Below are 16,708 nucleotides of genomic sequence, written 5' to 3' on the forward strand. Positions count from 1 at the left end.
AGGAATGTTTACTTTACTCTCTCGTGATTGGCCACTGCAGCATGACATCAGGCTGTGTCAGCGCAAACAGATAGAGCCCGAGCAGGATTTTCGCGTTTGGCCTGAATGATGATCAATGATGTCATCCTGTGGTCTTCAACACCAAAGTGAAACACTACAACTAAAAATGTGACAGAAAATTGACTCATCATAGACTTTGTTCTCTGGTAAAAGTGCCAAAAAAGGATTTGTCAGCAAGAAATTCAGACATTTCTGTGACTTCATCAACTGTGTTACAGAGGGAGGACTGTCAGCAGGAGAGATTAAAGTGAACAACAGGGGGAGCTGATGTCAGCCTCTATGGAGGAATTTAGTCCAAGAAGTCCGAGGCTGCGGTCGAATATTCCTTTTTGATTAGGAAGGTTGCTAACTGAGTGATTTGACCCAAAAAAAGTGTCCGCCTTGATAAGAGCAGTTTAATTATCTAAATGCTAAAGAAAGATGCTTCAATAGTTCCTGTTATCTCCTTTAGCACAGGACACTGGACCATCCTGTACGACGGAAAAAGAGGAGATAATGCCATCACATCACTCCTCGCAACAGCAACATTTAAACGATGCAAAATTTTTGAGACATTTTCAGTCTGATTATGTTTTTAATGAAACAAGTTTGAAACTTAGGAAGGATAATATATAAATTAGTTGATTTCTTATTCCAGTTCCAACCTGGATGTGAAATATTTCCAATGGGCTGTCCACAAACAAGACTGTAAAAACATTGAAGATATACCTACTGTAGTTCATCTTTAACATTTTAGTTTCACCACAGTCGAATGTCAGCACAGTCAGATTCTCTTGGTTTTTCACCAATGCGGACCTAGTTTGTTTTGTTGGGCTGGTGCTGGCTTGCAAACCTTCTCAGAACCCGTTTGCTTTTCGTCAGGATTGAGAGCCACGTAATCTCGCCTCTGTTTAAGTCTCCACAAGTATGATAACAACAATGGTTGACTTCAAGTTGCTCCTGGCTTTTCGAGCCTAAATTGGCATCCAAACACGACTGGTACGACACATTTGTGCTGCTCGTCTTGAATGGTATGGACATCGATTTCGTTGTTATTTACACTGAACGGTGTTGATGTTAGCCTTCGTTGTAAGCCAACGTTAAAAAAATAAAATAAATTGAATGATGATGATTGAATGACACGTTTTAGTCGGTCTTGTTGGTCACGATAGTCCTGTCCCAAGATTAGGAGATTATCGTCACTAGACACCAGCGACAAACCGGCCCTGGAAATGCCTTGGTTGAAAAAGGGTAACTAGCACCCTTGTTGTTGTTTATAAGACTTTCTTTATTTCCTTGACCTTGAATGGGTTAGGAAAAGACATAGGAAGTCATTTTGTTGACTATTTGAGCTCAGCCCATGAGTATATACAGACGTGTTAGCACAAGAACAGAGGTGTCTTAGTGTCAATAGGACGTCTGGTACCTGTGGGTAGTGTTGTCTGTGTTGGCATCGTGGTGTTGACTACAGGAGTGTCCAGAGGGGGTTGGTAGATCCCATCCACTGGGTTTATGGTGCTCTGCAGGAAACAAACAAAAGCAAAACACATCAGACACTTGCTGCAACAATAGCACACCCACGCCACTGCCTGCTTACTAATCTAAAGTGTTGTCAAATAGACAATAAACCCTGAGATTAAAATTCTGCAAAAGAGAGTTTAGCTGCATTTTTTGGCTGATAAACTGGCCACAGTCATCGGAAGACATCAAATTATTTTAATTTACAATATGAATCAGCTATGACCACAATGAAACCATTTCCTACAACATCCACACCAGATGTCAATGTTAGCTCTCCCCTTGATTAGGCACCAGCTTCACTGTTATACATCAGCTTAATGGTATACCTACGCGACAACAAGAACAGTGACATAATATATACACCACCCAGCCTGGGCAGATCAATTTCCTTTCACTTCATTTCCTGGAAAGAGCGTTACCAGGTTTCATTAATCTAATCAATATGAAACCAACAACGCTGCTTGAAATCTGAACACCAGCAGCGGCTTTACACAGTAACCCACAGAGCCTCTGCACCTCCGAGCGAGCTTCATGTCTAAAAAGGAGTTAATTAACTCCATCGGGCTGCAGACTAAATCTGTAACATGTTTTAACAGTCAAGCTTTTGATTTCCCCTGTGGTAAAACCCAGCGGGGACGCTCTCATCTGCAGTGGCACCTCGGCAACATGTGTCCGATGATTTGAAAACAGGCACAAACACACAGATGAAAAGCAGCCTGTTGGCTTGGTGTAATGGGGTCACCGGCACCAATGACCCAACTGACAGAAACACAAACAACGACACGAGCTAAAACAAAAGCACATCGACCCTTATTCACCAACAACTCACCCTCGGGGCTCTTGGTGACACTGAAAGTAGATCTAGTCAATGTGATGTGTTAATCCTGTTACTCAATCTCGACCTGTCATCTGTGATTTGTGACTATGGGGAAGTTTTTTATGAAGTCATTTCAGATCAACAGGAACATGGTCAGTGAGTGAGGACGTGACCTGACACCAAGAAAATACAGAAGCTGATGTTAGGACCACAGCTGGACGAGAACAATGGTTCCCAACCTTTTAAGTGACAACTCCTGACCAAGTGACATTTTATATTTTATGCAAAACAATAACAACAAAACAATTGATCAACGCATAACTGAAGGAAGTTTGTGTAAATGACACATTTTGAACAGATTACTTCCTGTGAATATTGAAGTATTGTGAGTATTGTGTCATATTTTAAGTTAGGCTTCTTTTTTTCACAAAATTGACAGTTTTTTCTCCCTGAAGAATCTCAATTATTCAGTTAGCTCTTTGGTTATTTTAACTAAGAACTGGATGGAAGAGATTGGAGGCTTTGTGAATACAGTTTTTGCTCAGAGACGCAGTTAAAAATGAACAACATCTTAAAAGTGTATCGTAGAAATGTGGCTTGAACCTAGAGCCTGACAGATATACCTGTTGACTGATATTATCAGCTGATATTGGTATTGGTGTATATGCTGTCCGATATGTGCCATTATGAAAACTTGTTTTAACATAATATATAATGCAGACAATGTTGCTTGAAATGGTGTTTGCTACGATTGATATTTATTTAGCTATTTATTTTATTCCTATTTATTCTTTATTTTCTCAGTATTCGTTTATAGAATTGGCTGACAGTGTGATGCATTGTTGGTATAATAATGTTAAATATTATTTAATAAAGCTTTATGTTTGAGTAAGTAGTTCTCTGGGTACATTCAGAGTGGTGAAAAATCAGTGAAAAATCCACTTTAAAAAGGTCTATTTTCATTCTAGTTAAAAAAAAATAGGATATCAGCCACAATATAAGATTTTATTCAGACAGCCACACTGTTGATACTACTTGGGAACCAGTGGACTCGTATACTTCACAGGCCTTCACAATGCCAGGAAGCAATATTAAGAATGTTACATAAAGATACTGACTTCAGAGGAAGCTGTGATGTGAAGTACTTTCTGAAAGGGGAAATGTTCCGAATTCTTTTCTATGGAATTGAAAATGCTTCTGCGAGCTTGTTTTTCTTTGTGTCTGGATGTATGTTATGATCAGAGGTGAAAAAAAAGTCACGCAGAGAAGCTTCAACTTAATCTGCGCTCCTGTTCACACTTCTCTCTCTCTTATCGTCAAGCTTCCTCTCTCCTTTCTACCTCCTCCCCTCCGCACTGCCCGATGCTTGCAGAGTCCACGTGCCTCTATGAAAGTAAGACAAGGGCTACTAATTATAGCCAATTACAGAAATATTGGTCAGCCATGGTGGGACCAGCCTGTGGCCTGGCAAACAGGAACTAAAGCAAAATCAGTAAAGGAAAAGAGTCCCAGCTAAAGCTAAAGCTTTAAGCACTGTGTCATGATCGATTTTAGTTTTCGTAGTGAATGTAATATTAATGCAGCAGGAAGTTCAAGCAGCAGAGCAACCCTAAACCAATCATAGCACATAAATTATTTTGACAGATAAATACTGAACAGACTTCCAGTGTGCTCGATTTAAAATGATTCCTGCACTTTACTGCAACTCCCCTGGCGGTGCAGTCTACGACTAGGTCAATCAAACACGCTGCTACTGTTTCAAGTATTTTAAATGAAAGGTCTACAGAGCGTCCGTTTATTTGCTCACATTATATGTGTACAAGCGTGACAGACGTTCAAAAGCTGTGAAGATATATTTAGCACAAAGCTTAAGACATAAAAAAATCATGTGCAGCTGGAAGTATAGACAGAGCTTATGCTATTTATACTACGTAATACTGTACTTAATGACTGGGAGCTTAAGTCGGCTATAAGAGCAGCTCACAGGCCCCGGTGGGATTCTTGATTCAAAGACCACACTGGATTTTTTCCTTGTGTTAGTTCATTACCTTCAAACTGTTACTTTCAAACCATTTTCCAAAGCATGCTGAGAGTTTTTAGATTGATCTTTTACCTTGCAGGTACACAGTGGGCGGTTTAAGCTCTCACTACATGTTTACTTTGCTCTTCAGTCTTTACTTTTCATCCATTTTTCTCCCTCTTTCCTTTATTTCCTTTCTACTCAATCACTCTTTGCATTAGTATAAAAGGTACTTGGACAAAACTTCATATAGATATGCAACCCATCACAGTTCAGTGAATATGTAGTCCGCTTGTACATTTTTGTGCATTAGATTGTGTCATGTTAATGTCATTCAGTCAGGACTGTTCCTAAAATTCTGGATTACAAATTTCCTTTGGTATGCTCCTTTGATGCTCCAGTATCTGATAAAGAATTGATGGCTGAAAGCACTGCACTCACAATTTGTGCTGTCTGGTAATCGAACCTGTAAGTCAAACAGCACACCAGCTTGGACGTATTTAAAAAGCGATATACATTATCCCTTCTTAAACACGTCCAAGCTGTCATGTTCGGTGGCTGTTTGTTGCATTTAAAAGCTCCACTCTGAAATCCCAGAGTTCAGAGGAGTCCACGCTCACAACTACCTAACCACACGACTACAATGTTATTCAAAATAAAGAAGACTACACGTTTACTGTGATGAATCATCAGGCTAATGTATGATTTATTTCTTCACGTTGATATTGACAACATACGAAAAGGAAATCAGAATCTAAATCAGAACGTTTAAATTGAGTGTTTGCAAAATTGACTGTACTTCCAGTTCAAGTCAAGTTGAAAAGGTTAACCAAATACAGATTCTCATTGAGCTGCAATTGATCGTTCAGATTTTTTAAAAGGGGTTGTATGGTATTTATCAGTGTGTTACCTACAGTAGATGGCACTCAGCATGTCCCCAGTTTGGAGAAGCAGGCAGAAGTACTGGCACGTAATGTACTGCTGTGGACAGGAGCAGCATTAAAAAATCTATATTTGTTAAATTGTATGCTATATTTAGGACATTTTCACTGCTTTACCTTGCCGTCAGATAGCCCTGTTCCTAGCCCGGAAATTTTATCTCACAGAGAGCACGAGTTGCTGGTCAACAGCTGCCTCAATCGGTTAGTTTGTGTTAATGTGCGACCTTGGAAAATTTAAATTAACTCTTTAAAACAGCAAAGGTAACACACACAAACTACCAAACTGATCGAGGCAGCAGTAAACCAGGAACTCTCGTGGTGTGGGAGGTAAAATGTCTGAGGTTTGGTGGCTTTAAAGAAAGCACAGCTTTAGTTTCCTTTGCCTGCCTGACCAATAAGGTAACAGTGAAAATATTTTAAATATAGCATACGTTAAAACCAATATTTTTTTCTTTAGGTGTTTGTATAGCTGCTGCCCCTGTCCACAGCAGTACACTGCTTAGCTTCTCTGTCAGTACTTCATACAATCCCACTTCAAAAAACTGTCCCTTTAAATTCTTTGGAAAATAAATGTGAGTTATTGAAAGCACATGTGGTTTGTATTCAAAAACATGCAAACCTCTCAGTATGACTCCTGACACGAAGACACCTGCAGAGCCAGCAAAGTGCTCTCTGAAAGGCTTCCCAGCTACGTATTAATCCTTGATGGTTCAATAAGCAGGCAGTGTGTACACGATAAATCAATGGTGAATTAGTTGACTCTAATTAGTTGGTGAAGTGAAGGGAAACATTCTCTCGTACACAGGCATGCAAACACACATGTATAGTCCATATACACATACATGTTCTGCACACATACGTACACAGAAAAGAATAGTTCCCAACTATTGCTAGAAGAATTTAAATCTGAGATGAAATCAGGAAATTATTAACAGGATAGTGGTGGAAGACATGAGGGAAAGAGTTTGAGAAAGAGCTTATCTCCAAATTAGACGGCATGCATTAAAGAGATCTGATTCATCTGATTCTTCCACAGTGGAGAGTATATTAAGCAAGAAAAGAAAGTTAGCAGTTTGTTTGATTGGATTTTTTGTCATGGACGGAGAATGTCAAACTTACTATAAGTCCGTTTGCGTGTTGCTGTTCGTTACTTTGGTCCTTAAAATTTTGAAAAGACAATGTTAGACTATTTGTGAAGGAAGGCTGAAGAGTCATTTCATAAAGCATCTGTGGTGTGGAGAGCAATGAGACCCATCCCTCTCATCACATGGAGCTTCTGAATATTCACCAACTTGCCACGTGCAGTAATCCTTTCATCACATGGGAAAACCCTTAATCATTTCCTTCAGTAACATGACAGGGTTCAGACAGCTTTTTCAGAGTAAAATTCAAGCACATTTGAAGCACTTTCAAGGTACCTAGATCAAAAATTTCCAGATTCTCAAACAGCTTTATCATCACATCTTAATTGTTACCATAAATGCATTCATGCAAAGAAATAGTCTGCAGATTCCTTTATATCCACAGTGGTAAATGCGTATTGTCATTTTTACCAGCTGTTTATATTAAATTTGGAGGTTTTTATAATGATTATTAAATGCTTGCTAGTCCACAGTAAGAGGACTTATGAATGAGGAGGAAACACAAGAACCAAACACCAGACTATGATGAAAAATCAAGTATTTCTCAAGTCCAAAGGCAAGCATATTCAGTAAAAAAGTAATTTCCAACCTTTAATGACATTGTGCAAACCCTGTCATGAGTAAAATAGTTTTGAGTTTAAAAAAAAAAGCCACCTAACAACAACATGAAGCAGAAATTATTGCTCCACTTCCTTTTCAAAGGGCTCAATGGAACATGTGATGAAACGAGTACTGGGCTACACCCTCATCAACCACCGACCCAGATAGCAACTGTAAGCAGGGAACTACCCCAGAGACACAGAGCACACCGCTGTGGTCTCACAAGAACAATGATTATAGTGAAATATCAGACCAAACTACAGAGAGATGAATTAAACGTGCTGACACTGTGTTTACCTTGGCGATCTGCAGCAGTACAATACAGTGCTTGATGGACTCTACCATGCTCTGAAAGGGAATGGAGAGGAAAAGGATTCAGTAATTAAAAACTGACTTTTAAACCCAAGCACAGCAGGGAAAATGTTCTGACTTACACAAGTAGTCTCCTTCAAATTTTCAATTTTCTGCAAAAAGAAAAGAAAACAGGCTGTAAAATCCAACAGTACGGGTTTCCTACAGCTTTATGTTCCCAAGCAATTTTCAAGAACTTTCAAGGCACTTAAACAGAAATGTCTGATATTAATAAAAATATAATTTAGACTTTAATTATACCCATAGCAGTCAAAATATACCGACACTTTACTAGCTGTTCATATTTAATCTGATCAGATTTATTTAGACATAGTGTGTTATGGCAGCAAGACACAGGGATATAAAAAATAGATACATTGAATTAATGAATGAAATAGAATGAAAACACAACAAATGAGAAAACGCTGTAGGTATATACAATATATACGTTATAAGGATAACATTATAATTGACCCACATTATTGTATGTTGTGTGGTTGTCAGTTTAATACTTCCCAAGACTAAGCGATCAACAGATGATTAATTGTGCGGAAGAAACACTTCAATCATATTCCTACTCCTTGAAAACATTTTTCTTTGTACGAATCCTGAAAATATAGGTTTAAAAGAAAGTTCTGATTCAACCAGTGTCACAACAAATAAAACACAACCAGTCGATAACATCGAGGTAACGACTTTTAACTTACTGCAGCAACTTTTTTGTTCTTTGGAAAACTACTAGACGGTTTACCATTGTGAAGAGAAAAGTGGAGTCATAGTGACCCAAAGCTAGCATCTCTCAGGGAGGAAGTGAATCACACAGCTGCTGGTAAAAAAACAAAAAACAAGACACCCTGAAACTGAACTGCTTCCTCCAACCACTATCAACACCTCAATTAGCTAACCTGCTGTAACTAAGAATTTAACTTTGCGACTTTGAGAAGCATTAAAAGCGCTATATAAATCTGATTTATTACTAATATTATTATCATTAACTTGCAAGAAAAGATCTGCTTTTGTGGACTTAATGGTCTTAAAAAGCCATAAAAAAATAAAAGCAAATGTGACTGGTATAATGGTTCAAACAATGGTTCCCTAAATATGTTATGTTTCTGCTCTGATAAACAAGCATTTCCTCTTGTTCTTCAGCAACCATCAATGTGTCATATTAAACTTCGATCGGCAGAATATTCATCAGAAATTATTTTGATAATTAATTGAGCATATTATTTGATCAGTTATTTTTCAAGAAAAAAAAAGAAATTTGCTGCTTTGCTCTATTTTATATGTGTGTAAAATTAACAGATTTGGGTTTCTGACAGCTGATCGGATAAAACAAATCTAAAGACAGATATTTGAGCTCTGGGAATTTCCAAAAGGCATGTGTCATTGAGTAGACAAACAATTAAAGTCAGAGTGATGGACTTTTGCATATAATTGAACATCTCTTACATTTATGCTGTTAACAAACGTTCACTAAAAAGTTCACTAAATGCTGATTAAACTTATTGCTGCCACAGACACCTCCCTCTGTTTCTCAGTAAACAGGAGTTGTCACTTCTGTGGCGCACAAGTAAGATGCTAAAACAGATTATTTGTACTCACTTTATCAGAACATGAAGAACATGAAAGTAGAGCCCGACAGATAAATCAGTTGACTGATATTATTGGAATTGGTATCGGCGTATATGCTGTCTGACATGTGTCGTTATGAAAACTTATTTTACACAATATATAAAGCGGAAAATGTTGCTCAGTGTGATTTAAAAATGGCGTTAGCTATTAATTCGTTTTATTTTTATTTTTTTTAAATGGTCAACAACTGACTCAAACTGAACAATAATGCTGTTATTTAGCTATTTATTTTTTTCCTATTTTATTTTCTCAGTTATCATTTCTAGAATTGGCTAACACAATAATGTTAAATATTATTTAATGAATTAAGTTTATTAAGTACATTTGCAGAGTGGTAAAAAAAAAATCACACAATCCACATAAAAAAAAGGTATATTTTCATTCCAGCTCCAAAAATAATATATCAGCCACCATTATGGTTATCAATGAATTTTCTCCCTCTAAAATCAGTATCTGCCTCAAAAATCCCATATCGGTCTACACAAATTTCCATCAACCAACTTTTCTCAGTCACGGTGTTTAACAGCGTAGCAGATTATTCTGGCTCTCTGATTGGTTCCAGTGGCTGAGACTTTAACAGTGATTGTGTAACTACTCTCAGAGGGACGAGACTAAAGTTCTGTACTCTGCCTGTAATCAATAGTAAGAAATAATCATTAGTTGCAGCTGCTTTAAACCGTTTTATGAGCTTTTCAAATACAAAGATACATTGATAACTCAGAGGAGCAGGACATAAGGGAGAGTTATTTTTGAACCAATGTAATAACCTTTAGAAATATTCTGAAGGCTTAAAACTGGCAAGTGACAGACATCAAACGGGTGCGTGTCCGCCTGCTGTTAGCCTCGGCTCTAATGAGCGTGAGGACAGCGGAGCAGAGAGCAGAGACGTGAGGACAGAGCAGCACTGCTGGTACTCACTCTGCGTGATTCATCCTCTTTGCAGTCCTTGATCTTCTCATCAAACAGCTGTGTGAGGGTGACAGAGAACAAGAGATGAAAAGGAAGAAAAAGGAGATGGAATATGAGCCGAGACGGGTTCACAGTCAAATGACTACTGAAATGATGAGAAGGTGAATGTGTACAGATGATGCAGCTTAAGATAATATGGTGGAAACTAACAATCTCTTATCACCAACGAAGAATAACTGCTTTTGATTATGATTTTCTCCCTGTGAGAATACGCTGCTGCTTCTTTAAATACAAGATTTCTGCTTTATCACCATGCGACCACAAATCTTTTTTTATAACTTCTGCTTTGTTAAAGTCATGAGTGACATCAGCAGAGAGATGTTCACAAGAAGAGACGAAATAAAAAGGAAGGTCGTGATGCAGATTCAAATGAAAACCATGTCATTAATGCTCTGTTTGACGTGGTGTATAACCGCCAGATACATTCCAAGGGACATATATTGTTTGGACTGAGTAGTGCAAAATTTTATATGTTGATCGTCCTCAAGTGATCCAATTGCCTGGCTATGTTATTTTTCATTTGAATGTACTGTGATGTTGTCATGTTTGACTATTCCTGACATAAAAACTAATAAAAATATAAGTATATAAAAAAAAAAGAAAACCATGTCATGTTTATGATAAATTTCACATAAAATGTCAAAATGGAAGTATGTTTAAATGTACTTTATTACCTCTGAATGTTTCGCCAGACATGTCAAAGTGACTGGCAGATAATCTATATTTCTCAAATCGACTTGAAAGTGTAAAATATTTAAGATGAAATGATGATGAGGACTGTACTGAATGTCATCATTTCACATTCAGAGCTTCTATTGAGGTTGATTTTTATGATTCCATCACCCTAAAGAAAAAAAATCCCTCAAGAAAAATCTTCATTTGAATAAAGTGTTTCATCAGATAAAAAATATTTTATTAAATCAACTTTCTTTCATAAATATAACTCGTCAGTTTTGTCAACATTAATAAATGTAAGCAGCAGATTAATCCAATAGAGGCATAAAATAATAATGTAATATTAATTGCACCCTTTTGCCTATAGCAACATTGTGCTACAACTGAAATGGGAATAAATTAAATCAGAACATTTCAAATTGATTGCGGTTTAATTGCTGCGAGGCTGCCACAGGTGCCAGTTTTGATAAATTTAAATTTTGGCTTTTGGACTTCCAAGCCACCACTGCAATCTAATTCTACAAATAGTATAATACTAATAATATTAGTGTGGCTAATTCTTTGTCTGCAACTGTGCAGAAAAAAAGGTTTAAATAGAACGAAGGACAAGGAAAAACAGAAGAAGCTGTGCAGAATTAAAATGTTGATTTAGAATTTAAAAGTCAACATTATGACTGTTGCTTCAACCTGTTGGGTACAGCCCTGGGTTAAGTGTTGCTCCAGTGAGTCTTACCTTTAATTGGTCAATCAGAATCTGCAGGTAGGCGTCTGCTTCAGCGAGTTTCTTGTCAAAGTCTTGAACACTCGGAACAAATCCCGTCTCGGCCTCCTGAGGAAGGAGATATAAACACAGACGCATCAGTGCAGCCCGAACCAAATCCAAGTCAAACACTGTGCTCGTATTTGCATATTCAGAGTAGAATACAAAGCCACTATCAATAATATGAGCCATGTTTTCACTGATTATCCATTCATGAAAAAAAAAAGAGTTGGTCTCTGTCACCTCGTGGCCAGGTGGCCTTTGTAAACTGTCACACAAAATGGTGGACAGAAAAATCAACAGTTGAGGAGAATCTTCCAGCAGCGTACTGTACGAGGGGAGACATGAATACTATTGTTCGAAGGCTCGCCAGCATGAAAGGCCAGCAGGTCTGTCTGCCTGCCTGGCTGACTGGAGGCCAGCAAATTTCAGGCTCAAACAAAACTGAATTAAGTCTGGAGAGATTTTAACTCTTGTTCCTCAATTTAAAAACAATTATTTTGGTGTTTTTAGCTGACAAAAATGTCATTAAACTGCAAAATCTAACTACATTTATATATTTATATAACTACATTTATATATCAATATTATTTTCTACTTACAAGCATCTTTAACCAACTTCAGTCCTGATTATAGCTACTTCATTTTTTTTTTTTAGAATTTTAAGAATTTAAATGCCACTTTGTTTACATACACCATTATTGTTTTTTTATGAAAAAAAAAGGAAAAAATGTGTTTATTTTTTTAAATTCTAAATGCCAAGATACATTTTTTTCCACAGTCTAGGAAATGTCATGATGATTACCAACAACACTGATTTTGACCCTTTTTTGCAGTCAGGTTAATAAAAAGTGTTATCTTCCTGAAACTGCTAGAAAAACACAATATATTATTATTATTATTATTATTTTCACTGAGTTGCATTTTTAACCAACATAAGTCCTAAACATACTAACCAAATATTATTTTTTATTCTTAAAATAAAGGTTTCTTTATTTAATGCCACCATTGATTTTATGAAAAAACAAAACAAAAATGTAATTATTTTCTGTATACTACTTTATGTAAGCTACAACAGCATTGATTTTGATGCATGTTTATTTTTCCACAATACAGCAGCATCAAGAAAATATCCTTTATTTGGCCAAATATGAGAAAATGGCCAGGGCTCTAGATAGAAAGCCTGATAATAATTGAATGCCCTGATTTCAACCTGTAATGGCTGTGAGATAGAAAAAAGAAAAAAAAACAAGTGTTTTTTTTTGTCATTTTTGTCTGTATTTTGGCTACAAAATTTATTTTTTAGACGTATTATAGCAGCTAAGGTTCAGCTTCCCAAATGTAAAAAAGGGAAAACCCTGTTAACACAGCCCAAATGATTGAAAAATTAAAAAAGAAAAAGCCGAAAATGTCCCCAGTGAGGCACAGAGGTTAGTTACTGACACAGAGATGTGTGTAAATGGGTTGAGGTGCACTCAAATTCATGGTTTGTTAATTAGCGGGCCTTAATGCCCCCATCAGAATGAGAAACACAGACTACACACACACACAGAAACTCAGGCACAGACAATTTAATTACATAATATCCATTAAAAGGTAATTACTAAACTATTGGAGGGGCAGACATGACGTCGCATCTGTCTCCATCTGTCTGATCTCACCCAACCAAGAACAATCCAGCCGGCTGTGACACGAAACCAAAAACAGCTAAATGAGCACAGACAAGACGCCCTTAAAATAAATCACCTCATATCTAATGCTGCAGCCTGTCGATAGCAAGGACACTGAGCACCAATGACAGCACAATAACACCTCTATCCCACGCCAAACTAAATCATTCAGTAAAATAACAAACACAGCGTGTGTCAGCAGTTACTGACATGGAAGAACACACAACACCTCTTGCATTAAAAAGCAGAGTAAAAGTTAAGCTGATCACAATCAAACAGAAGTCCTGTGAGTAAATCAAACTCTTATCAAACCCTGTTGTTGGGTGCTACAGCTGCTCTGGTTTCACCGCTGCGTCGCACAGTCCTGCTGTGTCCTGAGTCAGTGGGGAGTTTTCTTCCTGTTACACACGACCTCACAGGAAAGTGAAGAAAAGCCATTAGCAGCCGGAGAACTGATAAAGTTTTAACCGTAAAAACATACTAGTTTTATGGAGAACAAAGTCTCCACTCTGCTGTCCTGAAGCCTTTGCTGTTAACTTGGCTGACTTCCTCAAAAAGGATCAAAGGTGCTTTCACTGCAATTGCAAAATATAGCTGCCCACATGAGGGCCTGATCAAAAATGAGAAACGGCTCTGATGCAGATGTGGGTGTGTATGTTTTGCATCAATGTGTGGTACATGTGTTTGGGTTGGCACAGCAGGCAACATCCTCTGTCTGCTTACTCACACTACCCTGGAAAATTCCTGCACTTTATTAGGAAAAGAGCTGCCATCTTTCTGGTAAGGCATTACATCAGAAAAGTGACCTCGCCCCCTATAGCTTTTTATCATGTGACAGAGCATTTGAGTTTGTTTCATGTGGAACAACACACTGTGATACTATACTTTGATGCTACATTGTACAGTTTTGAACCATATTTCTTAAAATAATGGCTTTCTTTGGATACTAAATTTCTGATTGAGTCGGCACTCTGTGGTCTGTAATTTCTGAAGAGCAGACTGTTGCTAACAGACAGTTAGCTTGACCACGTCGAATCATTAATCCACAGACAGAAGTACAGCAACTGTGGCAAAAAACATTAGCTTTCACTTTCTTTATTAAAAAAACCCATCATGGAACATTTCCTAATAATTTTAATATATTTAAAGAGAATGAAACCTTTGATTCATCGCTAATAGCTGAAGAATACCTGAAGACAGACTTGAAGTAAACACTAAACGGCTACAATTAAAGTGTTTAATGACTGGTTGATTGGAAAGAAAATGTTAGCATTACAAGTGAGAAAACCTTCATATAACCTTGTTATCTTTAAATTTCACAGTAAAGTGTTGTCATTCATATTGATACATGAATCTATGTATTTGCAGTGATTAACTCCACACAGTCGGCTCTTATACAACACAATTTACAATATACCACAAACTGGGGGTGCACGATATGGAATTTTTTCAGCCAATACAAATACCCAATAATCATCGGCTTTGTCATGAAAGATACAGATAAGATTTTAACAATAAAAATGAGCAAAGATGGATGATGTAATATTCCACAGCTCTGACTAAATCTAACTGACATCACTATTGTCTACTAGTAAAGTACATCAAAACACTGGGCGGGTAGAGCATTATGCAAAATAACTAAAATTACTTACTCCTTACTTACTAATTTAATCAGACATGTCATTATGTATTAATACATGTATTAAATACTTAATAAAGCTGACTAGCCACTGCCACCTACTGTTTTGAAGCTGCATTTGTTAGGTAAATTAAGGAAACTTTGCTTCATATTATTCAATCGCCCTAATTTAATTATTGGAATTATACATATTGATAAAAGTATTGATATATATCATGCAACCCTAATGCAAACACAAAGAGAGTTTAATTAAAAACCGTTACACATCTTAAAGGCAGTATTTACAACAGGGCCTGTAAATTAGACTGCACTCACTCATACAGGTCTTATGTAGCATACATCACAACTGGCCAGGCATGCAGTACAGGCTTAAATACATGTGAAAAGAAACAAATTAGAGCAGGGAAATGAAGCTGACATGGTGAAAACCAAATGATTTATATAAACCAGAGCCCCTATTATTATGCAGTGAACAATATCTCATGTTTTGTCAACACACACGATGGAGGGGAAGCAGTTTTTACAGAGCAGATAAGTTTGGAAGCAGAAACTCAGATGCAGGTGGTTGGTTTATAAACAGACACTGTAGCACCACGTCATAGTGCTCACTTCTCCACTGTTCCTGAAATATTTCCAGACGTCTGCACCTCCACTCCCACTCATTCCTAACACACACACACACAAACACACATATACACACACACACACACACACACACACACACACACACAGGGATGCATGCTGTGTGCGTGACTGTGACATTGTGGGAATATTTTAGAGCAGCTCGCAAAGTCTCACAGATAAACACACAGACAAACCCACCCTACAGCCCCAGACTCTACAAACAACACCCTCACACCCTCCCCCTCCCTCCTGTTTCTGTTTGTCTTTCCACGCAGTGTGACCCACTTTAAAATGCTGCTGCCCCAGCAGCGCACTGCAGCCGTTAAAGTTCTCCTTGCTCTGGTGCAGTGGCGTTTGTGATTGTGTGTGTGTGTGTGTGTGTTTTACTTACTGGGTGCCTCGCTCCAATGGACATGCTGCGTTAAACCTTGTACATCTCCCCCATCAGGCCATTTAGCCTGACACAAGATCTCTTTCTCTTTCTCTGCCTCTGTTACTCTGTTTTTCTCTCCCTACAGCAAAAAAAGCCACTTGCTCTGGTGAAGTTAGCGTTCTTTCTCCCTCCTCCCTCCTTCACACAGAAACACAAAACAATCTCCGCTGCAGTCTGCCAACATAAACCACAGCAGCAGTTAGCTGTGCAGTCAGTCTGCCCACTGTATATCCTTCAGCAGCTATCAGCTGAGCGTTTGGTATGAAGGCAGACAGAGCTGAGTTAATCCAGGACCCTCCCCTGGCAGGAAAGGCACACTTCCTCTCACGCAGGCAGAAGAGAAAACACACAAAGCAGCAGCAAGTGCTGACAGGGACAAGCATTAACCGCCGCTCTGATTGGCTGAGCCCGCAGAGGCAGATGTTTGGTTGATCGAGCAAGCAGGTCTCGGGTTGGCTACTGCTGGGTCACGTGACGCTACGACAGCAGCGCACTATCACCGCATGAGTGTGTGTGTGTGTGTGTGTGTGTGTGTGTGTGTGTGTGTGTGCACTGAGCAAGCAGGCACACGTAGCACATCAGAAGGATTTGCCACAGAGGGAGGGGAAGGCAGAGGAAAAACAGGAGGAAGGGAGGGAGGGAGAGCAAATGAAAAGGTTGGTCATGAGGGTGAACAGGAGGAGATGGGTGGAGAGAGCTGCACACAGAGGATGATGGGAGGGGGACAAGGAGGAAGGTTTGGTCTAGGGAATGAGGCACTGAAATAAGGTTGGCAAGAGAAACAACTGGAGAGCAGCAACAAGAACTGGCAGACTTACACTCGGTCTCAAAGCTCATAATAAACATCATAAACAGGCTGCCTGCAGAAAAAC

General features: G+C 38.3%; 1 protein-coding gene across 7 annotated transcripts in view; it reads right to left on the bottom strand.

Moving 5' to 3' along the window:
- Positions 1 to 16,708, bottom strand: part of osbpl9 (oxysterol binding protein-like 9) — a 43,013-nt gene that overhangs the window by 9,255 nt on the left and 17,050 nt on the right. For 4 of the 7 annotated variants that reach the window (XM_059340686.1, XM_059340684.1, XM_059340687.1 and 1 more), the window contains 6 exons: positions 11,444 to 11,539; positions 9,985 to 10,032; positions 7,515 to 7,544; positions 7,378 to 7,428; positions 6,458 to 6,496; positions 1,466 to 1,559 (listed from right to left, as the gene is read on the bottom strand). In XM_059340686.1, the coding sequence (XP_059196669.1) occupies positions 1,466 to 1,559; positions 6,458 to 6,496; positions 7,378 to 7,428; positions 7,515 to 7,544; positions 9,985 to 10,032; positions 11,444 to 11,539 (358 nt within the window). Of the gene's footprint in view, positions 1 to 1,465; positions 1,560 to 6,457; positions 6,497 to 7,377; positions 7,429 to 7,514; positions 7,545 to 9,984; positions 10,033 to 11,443; positions 11,540 to 13,452; positions 14,219 to 15,794; positions 16,321 to 16,708 lie in introns of those variants that run through there. The other 3 variants (XM_059340689.1, XM_059340688.1, XM_059340685.1) reach the window with 3 other exon arrangements.

The sequence above is a fragment of the Centropristis striata genome, chromosome 9, assembly GCF_030273125.1.
Source record: "Centropristis striata isolate RG_2023a ecotype Rhode Island chromosome 9, C.striata_1.0, whole genome shotgun sequence".
Classification (NCBI taxonomy): Eukaryota; Metazoa; Chordata; class Actinopteri; order Perciformes; family Serranidae; genus Centropristis; species Centropristis striata.